The sequence below is a fragment of the Pterocles gutturalis genome, unplaced genomic scaffold (assembly GCF_000699245.1).
Source record: "Pterocles gutturalis isolate BGI_N339 unplaced genomic scaffold, ASM69924v1 scaffold28506, whole genome shotgun sequence".
NCBI lineage: Eukaryota > Metazoa > Chordata > Aves > Pterocliformes > Pteroclidae > Pterocles > Pterocles gutturalis.
The window spans coordinates 713-16,800 of NW_010101267.1; the positions used below are offsets into that span (position 1 = coordinate 713).

Genomic DNA, 16,088 nt, shown 5'->3' on the forward strand with positions numbered 1-16,088 from the left:
CTTGTGAGTCCAAGCGTTACGCTTTCCCGCAGCCGAGAGCGGTGAGCCGAGGAGGCTCCTGGATGCACGGCCGTGTTCTGGGAAGGGGGCGTAAATCACGCTGGGGTTGCAAGTCAGAATTGGGTGCAGTGCTCCCACCAGACGTGGATTTCCTCTGTCACTGCCCAACATGGTTTGCGAACAGTATCTGTCTCCTGAGAGCGTGGTCTCTGAGCTTCAGGAGCAGCCCGAGAGTTTGCGGGAGCTCTGCAGAGCCCCGCAGCCCTGCGGCTCCTCCGCGCTTACGTGCAGGGTGAATGCCAGAGCGTGAGTGGGAGGCGTGTACCTACGAGCAGTTGTAGTTCCGGGAACTTGAGCCATGTCTCCCCCAGGGAAAAGCAGAGAGGACCTTGGGGACCAGCCTTTATTTGTGTGATATTAGGTTGGATTTGGGGCGAGAGGGGGAAGGGAAGAATAAACCAACAGCAAATAATGTTGCAAGTGGGCTTTTGGCTTGCAGTCTTGAATTGTCCTACAATTGTTACTTGAAAGGCTTCACATTGGAGGAAGGCACCTCCAAATCATGAAGCTGATTGAAAGTTTTCTTTGTTGTAAATTCAGCATGTGCCTGTTGAAGGAGGTGTAGTCACGTGCCTCCCCTGGCACGTGGGTTTTTTCTGAGAAGTGTTCCTTCTTTTCAGTTTTTTGTGAGATACTCGAGTTCCTCCAGCGCTGGAGGAGCAGCCGGCTGTGCCTTGGGGACGTCTGTGTGTGCAGGAGCTTCGTGGCCTTATTTGGGAAGCTGCTTCCCAGGCACGGGTCAGCATTCCCGCTGGCACTCGTGTTCTTCCCCTCTTGAGCAACAGGGATCTCCTAAGAAATTGCCCTCAATCAGCCAATCCACCCGTGAGCTGTGGAGCCTGGGCTCTGTCAGAATGCTCCCCAAAGCCCTACGGACGCGACAATGGTCTCTCTGGAATGTGGGTCTGACTTTGCTGGCGGGTAGTGGTGCTGGGAGCCTCCCAGTGAGGTTTGGTGCAAGCTCTGAGGAGGCTTTGGCAGGTACCTGGCCCGTCGCTGAGTCCTCTCCAAGCACAGCTGGAGCCGGTTGAGTTTTCAGGGACAGTCACAAAGTACCTGTTTGTCCTGGTACCCAGTGCTCCCACCAGCTGAATGGGTTGTCTCAGATGCATAATGCTGGTCTTGGGTTACAGCCTGGCTGATCGCAGCTTTCCTGGCTGAGGATCGATCTGTTAATTTTTAAATACAACACTATGATGTTTCTGCAGAGTCTCATAATCAGGAGATGTGATTTATAACGGCCGTGTTCATCGTGCAGTTCTCTAAGTAGATAGCGTTGCCCAAATCTCTGCAGCTGGGGCGTTTTCCTTCTGGCTAACAGGGTGACACCGTGCAGCAAGGCTCCAGCAGCCCGAGGAGCTTCCAGGTGAGCACCTGCAGACAGGGGAAGGCTGGCACAGCCCGCCCTGTTTCTGGGTCAGAACAAACTGCTGCTTCAGCAAAAGTTGTGAAAGGAAGAAAAAGAGTGTGAAAGGAAGGGAAAAGAAGTCAGGGGAGTTGCAGCCCCATCAGCGCAGCTTTGTTTCCTAGCAGAATACCGAAACAAATCCATAGCTCGTAAATGCCTAGAAGAAAACAACTCTCTGTATTTGCTGAGTATTATCCGTGCCCAGCTGATCTGACTTGGTGAGTTAGCTCTCTTGGGGATGAGGAGAAGCAGCAGACATCATACACCTTGCCTTTACTAAGGCTTGCTGTACTCTTATGATTTCTCAGAAGTCAGCTGGAGAAATACGGTCCGGCCCAGTTTCTCCAACATCCTTTGGTGCAGCGCCCTTTGGGGCTCCTAGGTCTCTGTCAAGGTGAAAGAAGAGCTAACGGTTTGATTCCAGTTTTGTGTAAACAGTTCCTGCCGCACCCAGGGCCAGTTAACCCTTCCCGAGCTGCTCTAAGCTCTCGCATCCTGTTGCTGCATCCTTCTTATTCCTCTGCAAGAGGAACTGATCATGATTCTGAGCCAGTGTGACTTCACTGCGTTTATCGTACTTCTCTAAGTCTCGAAAGGCTGAAATAACGGTTTTGTGAGGCTCTGCAAGTCCTTCCTGCGAGAGGCCCACAGTCCACAGTGCAAGGAGGAACTGGTTTCCCAGATACTATAAAATTAACATGAAACTGCCTGGAAAACCATTGCCAGGGAGCTTGACAGTGCCTCACTGTTCAGCTGAAAGGATTTATTAAGTTCCTTGTTTTGGCTTGGGTAATGGAATCGAGAATGTGCTTATTGAATTTGCAGATGCTACTGAGCTGGGAATGGACTCAGGAGCGTTGAAGAGCCGGATTAGAATCAAAACGAACTCGACAGATTGACCAGATTGTCTGAAAGAAATCCGATGTGGTTCAATAAGGAGAAATGCAGAGAGCTGCACTTGGGTGAGAGCAGTCAATTGCATCAAAATGGAACGGCAGAAGGTCCAGCCATGTCCTGCAGAGAGCCGTGGTGAGCAGCAAGAGCCACCTGAGACCTAGCGCTCCTGGTGGGGCTGGTGGCATCAGGGTTTGTCCCTCCTGTTTCCAGCTCCAGGCCTGTGTGACACTGTCTGGCTGTGATCCCCTCCTTCAGCCCCAGAGCAATGTGAGTTTGGAGGGAGGAGCGGGCAGCTTCAGCTGGGTTTCACGGGAGCTCTTGCCCTTGTCTGCACGCGTGCCTTTGGAGCCCGAGTTCAAAACTGCTCCCCAGGGCTGAGATCAAGGTATTCTACCTCTCACAGCAGACAAGCCATTCGGAAACCTTCTAGTAGCACTGATTGTCATCTGCCGGCTTTAACCGGGTGCTCCTGCAGTCAGGTTCTTCATTTTGGCTAACCAAAAATCTTTCCTCGTGGTTGGTTTCGTGCCGCTTGTGATGCTCAGCGGGTGCTGCCCAGAGCGCAGCATCGCAGCCTGCCTCGAGGCTGGGGCGTGAGACTGCCGGTGCTCGATACAGCTGTTCGCCACTTGCACAAAAGGCAACTTTTGCAGCTCCTCTGTGATGTTTCCTTCTCAGGAGGTAGTTCTTCAGCTTTTTGCAGGTGGTGGCACTCAAGGCTCTCCTTGTTGGGTGCTTGCTAAATCTCCAAGACTTGAAGAATTAGTTTTCAGAAAGCATAGCAGGGGAGAGAGGTGGACAGAATGGCCTCGGGGCTTTCCTTTTGGGCTCCAAGAGGAATTTTGAAGTAGTATCTGTGCGGTTTTGTTGTGTAGCTTTGTTGTGGTTTTAGCCTTCTCTGCGTTCTTGTTTACAGGTGGGTTAAACTAAATTATGTTTTTAAACTCGCTCTGTAGCATTGATACTCAGCTTAAAAGGAGTCATTTTGATCCAGATTACCTGCAAAACAAGAAAAAGCATCATCTGCTCTTAGCTGCTGTAGTGACCATCAAAGGATTTTATGGGTTCAACTCAGAAACGTGCATCTTTTAAAATTATTTTTTGTTAACCTTGTACCATTTCTGCATGTGGACAAAGCCTGATTTATATGCAGGGTAGGTCCCAAGCATCCAGACACTGCCTTTAGTCTAGACTTGGCTTTATTACATTATTTTCTTTATGTATGCCTTTGCCGCCTTCTCTCCTCTCCGTTATTTCGTCAGTAACTGCTTTCCATTATCAATTTTTTCCATGTCCTTCTGCGCTGGCTAGCACCCCATGACATTTCCCAGCACGGGGCCGTTTCTTTAACGAAGCCGCCTTCTCTCCGACTGGACGGAGCTGTTTATTCCCAGCCTGGGCGGTGGGTTCCCCCACAGGAGGAGACTCCAGCCCCCGATAGCCGTGAGCAGAGGTGTGACGAGGAGAGCTCTGTGCAGGTGAGGGCAGCGGTGTTCAGCCTGCAGCACCTTCTGGGAAGGGATGTCGTTATCGAGTTATCGGAGCAGCCTGCTTGCCATGACCTGATTTCTGAACGCTCACCGCTTCCTGCCAGAGTGCAGCTCGTTGCCTCGAGTTACCTTGGGAGAGGAAACAACACGGAGCTCGTTCGCAACCTGAAATTGTCCCGCAGAGCTGGCTTTGTTTGGAGCCCCGTGTCCCTGTAACCGCTGGGGCTCCTGTTCGTCCTTGCCTGCCGTCCATCAGGGCAGCAGCTTCCTGCATCTGCCCAGAGCTCCATTTATCTGCACGCTCCCAAGCGATTAATCTCATTTCATAAACAAAAAAAACCTCGAAACAGACGACGTGCTTTCTCCTGGCTCTGGGAATTCTTGCTTGAACACGGGACCCCTTCACTTGGGAAGAGGCCAAGCGGGATGGCAGCTTCCCGGCTATGAATCCTGCGTTTGTCGTGCGCCTGGCCGCCACACACGGCCCCGGAAGAGGCACAGCGGGTGTTTGTGGAAGTGATGGCCAAGCAGCTCTGAGACCCGGGCTGCTAGAACAGTGGGTGTATTATAGCTGGAAAAGGCGATTTCCCTGCCAAATCCCATTGTGCAAGAGGGTTCATTCTTTAGACTTGCAAAGATTTCGCTTTGTTGGTTCCTTTTTCACTCGCTCGCCGAGTCTTGGGAAAGAGGCTGTGGTGCTGCAATGGAAAATGAGTGTTCAGCTGCTCTGACTTGCGTTACCAGGACAGAGCTCTGCTGCGCTCAGACGTCCGGTTCGCGTGAAAGCAACCAGCTGGCATCCCGCTCCTGTTTCATGTGTTAGTTTTCCCTGATTTTTCTTATGCTTTGAGCATTTTTTTGGACATATAATCTAGCTCAGTAAACTGCGCTGTGCAGCGCTGCTGTGTAGTGCAGGGAAGCAAGGTGTGGGGTTAAATAAGGTGTTTCCTTGCATTGCCTGCAGGAGAAAGTGAACGTCTGTGTGCAGAGGCATGGTCTTGCAACAACGGTGGGTTTAAGGTGCAGAGTTTTCTCGCTACATTGTTATGAAATGATTACCAGAGGTCCGGTAGAGAAGTTAAAGACCCCATAGACCCTGTGAAATAAAATATCTTTCCATGTGGAGCTGATTTCCCCGCTGCCAGGAACACTCCCTTCCTGTTCTTGGAAAACAAGGGCCTGGCGACAGGCTGAGCTAACCAGGCTGACGTCCTCCGAGAAATGTTAAAAGGCGTTGAGCTTAGTGTGCTGCAGGATATTGTATCAGCAGCTTCTGCAAGTTCTTGCCTGGCTGAAGCAGCCTCCCAACTGCAGAACGAAGCTGCCCAGAGGCTGTCTTGGAGATGATGGGCGAGTATTCCTCTAGGCTGTGGAGCACAGGAGACCTGAGAGAGTGTGTAAATCCGTTTCCCATTTGTGCTTACTTCCTACTGAAATCAGAGGATGAAGAATTGTCGATGGGGCTGCTCTGGCAGTTTATCAGCCGTTGCGTGGCAGCCAGGGGGGCAGGCAGTATGTTTAGCTGCCAGCGGAAAATGGACGAGCGCTTGAGGATGAGGAGAATGGAGTCCCCCGCTGCAGTCCAGAGCGCCCTGCTGCCACGCTGACTTGGATGCGTGCTCCCTTTACCTCTTAATTTTACATCAAATTTAATAATCGTCATCTCTCTGGAAAGGGCTGTCTTGTGTGGCTGCCGTCTGCCCGTTCCCCTCCCGGAGTGCGGAGCTCCCGCAGTGCCACAGCCGCGCTGTTCTCCCTGCGCACCTCCTCTTCCTCTGCGCCGGCTCTCTCCTGCCTGTGCCAGTGCATCCCGCGGGGCTGGAACCATCTCCTGCTCCGTTGGTGCAGCGCCTGCCTTGCTGAGGCCCCCAGGCGCCGCTGGAATCAGGGTGATCCTGGATAAGGGAGGAGGGAAGGATGCCTGGCGTGATCCCCGGGGCTCTGGTCCGAGCCAGGGAGCTGCAGAGCCGCCAGGCGTGAATCCTAGGGCTGGTCGCTGGCAGGGTGCTCTCTTGGAAAGTAGTGGGTGTCTTATTGCTTAAATCAGAGATGTGAAAATCCGGACAGCGTCTTCTGGCGTCACTGGAGTCAAATCTTAAATGTGCCAGAAGAGGTCTAGGGGCTGCCCAAGCTCGGGGTGCAGCAGCCTTGAGATGGACTGTCAAAGCCTCGGGAACCGCAGTACTTGCGTGAGCCAGAACTAGGAGATGTTTTTGGGGAGCTCAAGGGTTCTCCCCTCCTCCAGGGCTGACCTGCAAGCTTTGTGATGGGTTTAAGAGTGGTTTGCGGGGTGGGTGTGGGAAAGGAGATGGATTTATTATGTGACTTTCCATGACAGAGCTGGTGCATGGCAGTTAAAGATACTTAAACATGTACTTACAATGATTGTGGTTGATAGAAGTGCTTAAACTGCTTCACAAAACTAAAATAAAATCCTGTCTTGAAACACAGTTGCTTCCTGTATGTTACTGTTTGTTCATCATACTGAATTATTACAAATACTATTTCCAATTACATAAGACAATTTAAAAAAAAAAAAGCTGCCTTTGGAAAATTGCCGTGTGAAGCCCGTGGAGGTGAAGAGGGTGCTGGTTCCCTGGCTGCATTATGGCCAACCGAAGGGTGTTCCAGGGCTGCTGGGGGGCTTGGAAAAAGTTTTCTGTGTTCATTAGTGATCAGACATTGCAAGCACGCTTGGATTCTCCTGGGTCACGTTGCAGAGCTTGGCTCGGTTGCACCAGTTGCTGTAACGTGGCTGAGCCAAGGGGCTTCCCCTGCTCCGAGGGGCTGGGGGGATGGATGACCCCCTGGATGCTCCTTCCTCAGCACCCAGAGGCTGAGCAGGCTTGGTAGGAGGTTGTTCCACTCGTGACTCAGTCTGGGTGCAGGTTTTTCCCTGTCTGAGAGCAACGTGCGTGTGTGTAATGCTGAGGTCTCTGTGCTTTCTGCTGTGCTGCAGGTGGCTGCTGCAGCTCTGATGCGAAGCAGTACGTGCACGGAGGCTGGGCCTGGGCGTGGTGGTGCATCACCGACACCCAGAGGTAAGGAGACCCCCGTCGTCTGTGGGTTTGGGGTAGGAATTGGGCAAAGCCATCCCAGTGAGGCTGTCAGCAGGATCTTTAGGAGCATAGGACTGGGTATTGCATATGAGACCGTCGATGAGCATCAGCCCAGCCCGCTGCCTGTGGCTGTGACCAGCCCTTCAGCGGAATGCTGCCGTGCCTCCGTAGCTGGAAGGAGCAGCGTGTGCCCTGAGTAGTGCCTCGAAGCGTGGGGAATGTAAGGTCACTCGCAACCACACAGCTTCTGGCCGCCCTCTGCTTTGAGGGATGGGAGCCAAGGTGGTCCGGGGCCCCGCAGGAGGTAGCCCTGTCGTTTCAGGCTTACCTGGCAGTAAATCATGTGCAAAATAAAATTGCAGGATGGGGGAGTTCAGTGGGGACAGCTGGGTATCACAGTGCAAAAGACAAAAAAAGAAATCCCATGCTTTCAGCTGATGTACTTGTCAAATGGCCTCTGTCCACACCCCTCCTCAAACCCAAGGCAATCAGATTTTTTTTTTTCCATTTTGTTTGTTTTTTATTTGCATAAACCCCACCAAGCTACGAGGCCGTAGCCTGGCTGGTCAACGTGTCCCTTCCCGTGCTGGTGCCGTGGGTGCTGCGGAAGGCGAGAGCCCTGCTCTCCTCTGCCGCTGCCTTTGCAGCGCTGTGCAGCTCGAGGCTCTCACAGAGTTGCTGGGCAGCGGGGCCACCAGCCTGGCTCATCCCTGAGTTCACGAGAGGAGCTGAGTTCTGCCCAGTATGGCCCAAACCCTCACCCAGTAACAAAGATGTTTGTGACATGCAGTGGGACAGTGCCCCTCTTGCTCTGCAAGTCTCTTCTGAAGATGTGCTGACTGCCGTCACCTTGGGAGCAGGCTGTGCTCCTGTTTAAAACCAGGGGATTTCCTTTCTCTCCCGTTCCTCAGTCATGGATTTTGCTTGCTGCTTCTTACCACACTGCTCTCTGAATTAACCTGCTGTGACCGTGCTGCTGTGCTGCTCACGTAGCTCTTTGTCTTTAGGAGCTGTGGGAATGTTGCTCTCTCCTAACACCTCTCTCATGCTCACCAATGCAGGTTTCCTCCATCTGTGTTAAAAAAATAATAAGGAAAAAGGATAAAGACGTGACTTTTGGGTTTCTGCACTGTATGACAGCCAGAGGTTGTAGTTAACTCTTTCTGCCTGATCTTGCCACCTCTTTTCCCGGTCCGTGTGTTGCCACCAGCAGACAAAGTGAGCATGTTGCAGCCCCCGCTCTGCAGACGATGCTGCCGTAGCTGCTGTTGGCTGGGGATCAGGCAGCTTGCCCTGTTCGAAGAGGTGCTGGCTGCTGCTGGCAGCTGCCTCAGGACAGCTCTCAGGTCCTCGCTGCAGTGGCTGCTGTCCTCGCTGCAGTGATTGCTACGAGAGCCTGCCGCAGTGCTCCGGCTGCATGACGAGGGCTCAGCTAACACCCACTGCTCTAGCCCGAGCTTTCCAGCGATGCTCGTTAGAGGTGGGAGGGGAAGGAAGGGTTCAGCTTGTGGGCTCAAGGCTTCAGAGTTGTGTTTGATGCAGACAAGCTGCTATCCCAAATTTCTGTGAGGCATCTCACTGGGAGAACGGTTGATCTGTTGTGTGAGAAGCCCAGAGAACGGTGCAGGACCGTGACCTGCCGTGCGCGGGAGATAACCGATGTATTCGGGAGGCTGACTGATGAAGACAAGCAAAGGCTCAGGCAGGGCCAAGAACTGCTTGCCAGGATGAGCTGTCATAGGCGAGAGCTCTGTGCATTATTTAGCAAATGGGGCACTTGATGGGAATGCCAGCACCCAAACAAATCTTTTACTTTAAAATCTATACCCCTGGTTCATGCCATGGGATACAAGGCTTTATTCTCCTTTTGAAAACAGAGCCTTTCCCAAATACCATAAGCCGTGCCTCAGATGGAGCCTGCTGCATTAACATGAAGAGTGAGGCAGATTTCTTCCTCCAAAATTAGGACGTCTTTTCTGGAACTGCCAGTGCTGAAAGCGAGAGAGACAGCAGCGATTGTGTTGCCGTCAGCGGCATCCCGCCAGGTAGCACTAACCTGGGAACAAAAGGAACAGTTAGAGCTGGCAGGGTGCTGGGCTCTTATCCTGCTGCAACCTTGAAGACTAGGGAAAAAAAAGAAAAAAAAATTCTGTCGCTGTTTAAGGCTTAGAAATAAAAGCAGTGAGACAGGCAGCGCCGTCTTACATGCCTCTGGGGGAACCAAATGGTGTTATTCAGCTTCTCAGGACAGCACTTGGAAGCACCTTCTCTCATCAATGCCTTAGCCAGCAGTGGGTAGCCAGGTCCCTGGCAGTTTTGGTTTTCTAGCCCCTCTTAAATGTTGGCATAGAAACATCTAAATTATTACAAAAAGGAATTTTCTGTGTGTGAAGGTTGCTCCAGCAGAGAATTCCAGCTGACTCCAGGATGACAGCCCAGGTGGGATACATGGTTCAGCTGCATTTGTGGCGACTTACAGGGCACAGAGCAGAGACAAGCCCCCAGCGTGTTTACCCTCATTAAAAGGAGCAGCTAGATGCTGTACACTCCCCGCCAGGACCAGGGAAGCTGCTCCGGCCCCGTGTTACGGAGCCCTGGGAGCAGGCAGTGGGAGAAGGGCAAACGGAACAGGGAAAAGCTGAAACCTGAAAGTCTCGTCTGTCCTTTGTGATGAGTGTCTTACTCTCTGATAACCACTTTGTATATTTGCTGTCCTACCCTTATTCCTCGCTGCTCAGAGTGTCTTTGGAGATTATGACCATCCTCTGTCGCTGTGAGAATATTGAGACATCGGAGGGGGTCCCACTGTACGTAACAGGGGTTGCACAGGTAATAATCCACCGGCTTCCTAACACTGTGTCTAACCATTTATCCCTCTGTTTGAGGAGCAGCAACAGCAGCAGCAGCAGCAAGATAACATCAACACTAATGGTTTTCTAAGGGAACAGTAGAATTCTCAATACCCTCCTCTCCTTCCCCTGCTCTGGCACTTGCCCTGGGACACACTGCGTGGTCTATAGGTAATGCAGACAGACGCATCTTTGGCAAATTCCAAATTCAGCATTGCTGCACTGGCTCCTTCTGATAACACTGCAGACATTTCTCCAGCTGTAACCCTTTCCTCGACAGCACTGTTTCCATGATGGGCTTGATGGAGAGCAGAAAGGTGTCTGCTTCTGTGCAGAGCCACAGCATAGGCTGGGTTCTGTACAGGATTTGGGGCAGGCACGAAGGCAGGTTTTGTGCCGTTTCAAAATGAAACATGTCCACGTGTGGGGAAATTGTAACTGTACCTCACTCTGCAGTTTTGGAGCTGGCTTTCCACTCAGCCCTTCTTCCTCCACATGGACAGTGCCCGTTGTGGATGTTGTCACGTTTGAAAGTACAGCACAGAGACCTTGGGTGAGTTGCAACATACAGCACTAGCGTTTGCGCTGTGGGCGGTTGTGAACTGGCGTAACAGTAATTGCCAAACATCCCTGGGACTTGCTGGATAGGAGGCAGCACAGTGCTGAAATTAAATATAGAGTAGGTCTTCAGAAGGCTAAAAGACTGTGCTAGCTGGTTAAAGCTGTGAACGCAGATGGCAAAAAACGCCTGTGCACGTCCTGGACAGCGGGATCTGTTTTATCAGCTCCCAGCCTGCGTGCCAGTTGAATCAGGCCAGTGGCCAAGGCAGGCATGAACTTGCAGAGATATGTTTCGACACCTCCAGCCACTCCTGGAGCGAGTTGGTACGCGTGCCGCAGCCCAGCGCAGCCCCTTCATGGTTCAGATGTTTGACCTAACGTGCACTGACACATGCTCTCTGCCCCGTGGCTCCCTGTCCTGGCTCGCAACGCCTTCCCGGCTTTTTATGGCTGACACGAGAGCCAGGCTTTGCTTCCTGGAGCAGAACCGACCACGGCCAAGCGTGAGTCCAACTCATGCCCTGCAGATCGGCTGGGCTGGCCAAAGCACCTCGAGCCCACCTTGGGTGGCTGAGAAAGCTCTGAAGCTGCAGGATCTGTTCCTGGGTGCCCGATACCATACAGGCATGGCCCTAAGGAGCTGGAGACCCACTTCTATGTCTCTTTGGGTCATGGGACACAGGAAGAATAGAGGGAGAGGTGAACCAGAGCCGGAGGGGGGGTCTGTGTTAATGCCAACCCAGCGGGGCAAAGGCAGGGCTGCTTCTTGCAGCAGCAGCGCCAGGTTTTGCCAAGCACCAGGGCTACTGCGGGGTTGGCAATGCGGGGTGGGCGGGAGCATCCCAGGTCCATGCTGTGCTTTTAAACCAGTGACACCAGCCAGTGAGAGCACGTGCCGCCCCGGCGTTGGGCAGTGTGGCACAGCGAGCCTCTGATGAACAGCCCTTTGGGGTCCCTGTGGCCGCCCTGCCAGCCCAGCAGAAGGGAACGGGTCACAGTATCATTTCCAGTCTGTGTCCTGGCCTTTCTCTGCTAATAAATTGCCTTTAAGCATTATCTGAAAATCTGTTTCTTGGCCAAAGGGACGTGTCTGTCTCCAGTCACAGCCACAGTCCCTCGGCTGCGTTCTGCGCCTGTCTTGCATTACCTGTGACGAGTGCGGCAGGTAGCCCGGGGCAGGAGATGTGAGGGGAAGAGCTCAGTGTGTGTTACCTGGAAACGTGCAAATATTTTACGTTTTTTGGCAGGATTTCCCTAGAGATAATGACGTTACATCCCAGGTGTGAGGACGTAGAGACGGCGGAGGGGGTAGCTTTAACTGTCACAGGTGTGGCACAGGTACAGTAACTCCAAACCATCATTTCAGGAATGCATGTCTAACTTACGTCTGGTTTTCCCCCTTAAGAGGTTGCTGTTGTCCAGGAACAGAAGCCAACTGCTCTGAAACCAATTCTTGTACAAAACCACCCTGTCCTTGCAGGTTCAAACACACTCCAGCATGTCCCATGTTGTGACAGGGGTTGTGACGTCTCCACCCCAAAATTATTCCTCTTTTTCCAGTGTCTCATTTGTCCACGTGGCAAATGAGGTGTGTGGGGGTGACCTGATGTCCCACGGAGCCCTTGGAGCTGTGTGTGACCCTGCAGAACTGAGCTGTCACTCCTGAGATGGCATCGAGCATTATGTTGCCTTGGATTACTATTATTAGCACGGGAACGTTGTAATTCTTCATGGTGAGTTAAAGCTTAAAGAAAGAACTTAGTCCCTCCAGGCACTAAAATTTGTGTGTAATTCTGGCTTGAATTGAATTTTAATTCTCTCAAGCCTTCTTCACGTGTGAAAACCAGCTCTCGCTGCCTGTGATGGCACTGAAACGCCTGCGTTTCCTAGGCTCCGGGGTCTGCTGCCACGAAACAGCTTGTCCTTGTGACCAGGTCCTGCCCTGGGGAGGACACTGGGAGGAAAATGTTAGTTTTCAACAGAATTTGACTGCCTGAATCAGCAGCTGGATGCTTTGGTTGAAGATTGCTCCTGACAGCTCACTCTGGGTGTATAAACCCAAGGCAGTGGTTCTCGGTGCACACAAGGCTGTGGTCACCACATGTCCCAGGGCATGTCCAGGTCTGTTTGCAGGAGAGGTGACTGCCACCTTCTCTGGGGTGAGCAGTGGAGCCCAGGGGAGCTGCTGAGTGACGCAGTGTTGGGACCGAAATCCCACGGGCGTCAAAAGGCTCCCCCCAGGAAGAACGCTCTGGCTGCTGCAGCCCTTTTCAGACCAGGCTTTCAGACCCGGATTTCACCCAGGGCTCTCCAGGGCAGCTGCTCCTTCCCTGGGTTTGCTCTGGACTGAGGGTGCAGAGGAGCTGTGTGCTGTGTCTGTGCAGAGATGAGAACACAAATTCAGCCCGGAGCGGTTTCTGGATTGTCGCACATGGCAGAAGGGCTGGGCACGGCTGTGACCCCACAGCGGATAATCCATCGCCCCACTGCTGTTGGGGACCGTGGCTGTGTGCAAGAGCATCAGCACGGGAGCCAGCTTCTTGGGCTGGTCCTCGCTCTAGTCGTGTGAACCAGCATCCTTCTTTTCAATTTTTCTGTTCGTTATATCCATGTAGCTGCTGATGTGTCACATAACCGCGGTGGGCTTTGCATGGTTGGTAAAGTGTGTGCCCCTATGTCTCCCCTCACACACGTTTCAGAAATCTGTAGGCTTTTCCTTCTGTCTTTGGAAAAGGGGTTTCTGTGAAGCCAGTATTTATTTTGACCTAGTTTTGGGACACACTTCTGTTGCCTGTGAAATGATCGAGGCTGGTCAGCGTGTGGTAGCAGAAGGCTGGATCACCAGGTGCCTTGATTTAAAAATCCATCTCATTCATGTTCTTCTCTCTTCTCACCGTTCATTTTTTTCACTGTCAATTAATTTTAAAGGTTTAGGTTTGTGATACGCAAGGAATTGCCATGCAGAAAGCAGGCTTGAGGCAGTTGAGGGCATACCTGGCAGAGATTACCTTAATTTTTCAGACATACTTTTGAGACAAACATTTTTCTTTTAGGGCTTGTGCAAAAAAAAAGGAACAAAGCAAACAAATTATTACGGGAGAAACACCTTTAAAGTGTTTGCTGTAGTGATAGATGTGCTTGATGCGGATAAGCATGCCATTCTCTTTTTGAAGAGGGAAGTAACAGATACTTGCCAGTAGCCTCCTCCCCGTGCTGGCCGGGTGCTTGGGGCGCGCTGGGATGCTGCTGCCTTGGGCCACGCTGGGCTTTGTATCCTTCCGTACCATTTTTCTGAGCCTCCAGCTAATTGGATTGTCTCTGCTCACCCCTCGCTGTGATTGCAGCTGGCTGGAGCTGGGTGCGGCGGTATCGATCCTCCGGATGGGATTGTTTTATTGTGCCTCTCTGATTTCCTGCCAGCTAAACTCGCTCTCTGATGGCAGTGACATTTGCAGAAGCACCAAGTGTCGCAGCGCCCTGTCTGAAATACTGGAAGCAAGCTGAGCGCAAATTGCTCCACTCTGTTTTTGTGCAACCTTTGCTCTGTAGGTAGACGGCCATATCCAGCAGATAGCCGGGCTCGTTCGGGCTGTCCGGGGTTTCCTGGCGCAGGCAGGCTGCTGGCTGGCTTTATTCCCAGCGGCTGGATCCTTCCTTGCTCCTGTTGGGAAATGCAGGGACTCTCCTAACAAACATCCCGCTCCGTGTTGTCCTCTCTGCAGCTCCCGAAGCACGGGGATTGTTTAGAGAAGTGGAATTGCTGGCAGATGCACACCGTAAACCTCACTGCCGAGTCTAATTGGTTTTGGTATTTGCAAAAACGTGTTTGCTGTGAGACGAGCCTTGTGCAGGGCCCACGCTCCGGGTGCAGCTGCACGAGCAGCTCTTCCAACTCCCCCTTGTGTAGAGAGCACACACTGCTGGCCCGGGGCGCAGGGACGGGTCACCGCGGTGGCCTGGCCCCGTAAGAAGCCCAGAGGACGCAGAGGAGGGTTGCCCCGCTTGCCCGAGGTTCAGTTTGGCATTTTTACCGGGAGACTCACCCTGAGCAGCAAGGGTGGGAAACAGGCTCAGCCCAGGTGGGTGTTTCTTCCCGTTACTAGGGGCAGGGTTGTGTCAGCTGAGTCTTGATCAGCTCACTGCATCTAACGCTGACCACCGCTGGTCCCTTTAGAAGGTGGTGGCCAGTCCCAGTTGTCCTGCTCCCTGGCAGTGCCGGGTGCTGCTGCTCAGCTCCGGAGGTTTGGCTGCAGGATTGTTTTGGACTCGCGGGTTATCGGACCAGGCTTTCTCCAGAAATGGTTGTTGTTGCTTTTGCCAGCAGTTGGACCCTGAAAAGCAGTCTCGTGTGTGGCAGGATGGGGTCTGTAGGCTGTGAACCCATCCAGAGCGTGCGTTGGGACCCTCGGAGAGCCCCTGTACAGCGCCCGAAGCCCTGGAGGTCTCTGATCCAGGGCTGTGCTGGCATCACAGGTCACAGCAGGTCCGGCCATGGCCCGCGCGGCAGGACACAGGGTGCCACCAGCATCTCCTGGGACACTGCCCAGCCCAGATGTCTCCATGAGAGGGTGCTGTGGGACCCGCTCACACCCAGCGGTCTGTGCAGAGTTGTGTGTCTGGGATGGCCCCGCGCCCTTCCCCAGCGCTGCCAGACACACAGACACCCCTGAGCCCTCACACTGGACCTGGCCACCAGGAGCTGTCACCTTGGTGGTTTGTAGCTCCTTGTAGCTGGATCCTATAGAGCTCCATGAGCACCACTGCCTACTCCACAGGGATTTTTAACCCAGTTTGCCTTTAAAAAGCAGCCCCATGACCACCAGGACCAGCTTCAGACCCTGGCTTGTTGGGCTCTAGGGATGCTTTTACATCTGGCCCTGACTGTGGGAGGTAACAGTGGCACTGGGGCAGCTGTGTCCCACCTCGGGGTCGTTACCAGACTGACCATCTGGAGTGGGACAACCAGGTGCTGGCCATGGCACATTGGGGTCACCCCAAAGGGTGGCTGGGAGCTCCCAGGCGCAGGCAGGACAATCTGTGTGCTACGGCCACCTCCTCTCGTCTCTCCTTGCAGGGAACGCTGAACGGAGCCGCTGCTTAAGCTGCTCCTTGGGCAATTCAGACTCTTCCTTGTTCTCTGCCTTTCCCGTGTCAGAAAAATGATTTCTAGTGAAGGAGGAGGAAGAGAAAGGTAACAAAATGGCTTTTGGCCAGGGGCAGCAATAGAACACCCTCTCCTCCTCGATGTGGTGTTGGTGTGGTGGCTAAACTGCTCATTCAGGGCTCTTTGGGCAGAGTTTCCATCAGGTGGGACTCGTAGGGCCAGGTTCTGTCCCCACACCACCCGGTTGCTGCTGCTGTGGGATAGCCCCTCTCCACGCTGAGCCGCACTCAGGGATGGAGAGGTGTCTGCCCCTGCCGCCAGCGCTGCCATGTGTGCCTGCAGCAGGGCTGTCCCCAGCAGTGGGGCTGTCCCCAGCAGCAGGGCTGTCCCCAGCAGCAGCGAGCAGGGGTTCCCTGCCTGCTCCGGTGGCCTGGGTCAGCATGGTGACAGCTCAGTGTGGTCCCTCAGAGCATGGGTAGCACAGGGGCCTGGCAGCCTGGTGGTGGTGGTACTGCTGCTTCTGCTGCTGCTGCTGCTGTTGGGTGCCTGTCCCTCTTCAGACAGGCACCTTCAGTCCCTTTGGTGTTGCCTCCTGTCTCTAGGTGAAGATCATGACCGAGAAGGAGCTCCTGGCTGTGGCCTGTGAGCAGTTCTTGGGGA

At 53.2% G+C, this 16,088-nt stretch overlaps 1 protein-coding gene across 1 annotated transcript in view; it reads left to right on the top strand.

Annotated features, from left to right (window-relative positions):
* Positions 1–6,817: 6,817 nt before the first annotated feature.
* Positions 6,818–16,088, top strand: part of LOC104468627 (flotillin-2-like) — a gene marked incomplete at its 3' end in the record, with an annotated part of 11,945 nt that continues 2,674 nt past the window's right edge. The window contains 3 exon segments of the mRNA XM_010082830.1: positions 6,818–6,896; positions 9,653–9,743; positions 16,031–16,087. Coding sequence (XP_010081132.1) covers positions 9,669–9,743; positions 16,031–16,087 — 132 coding nt within the window.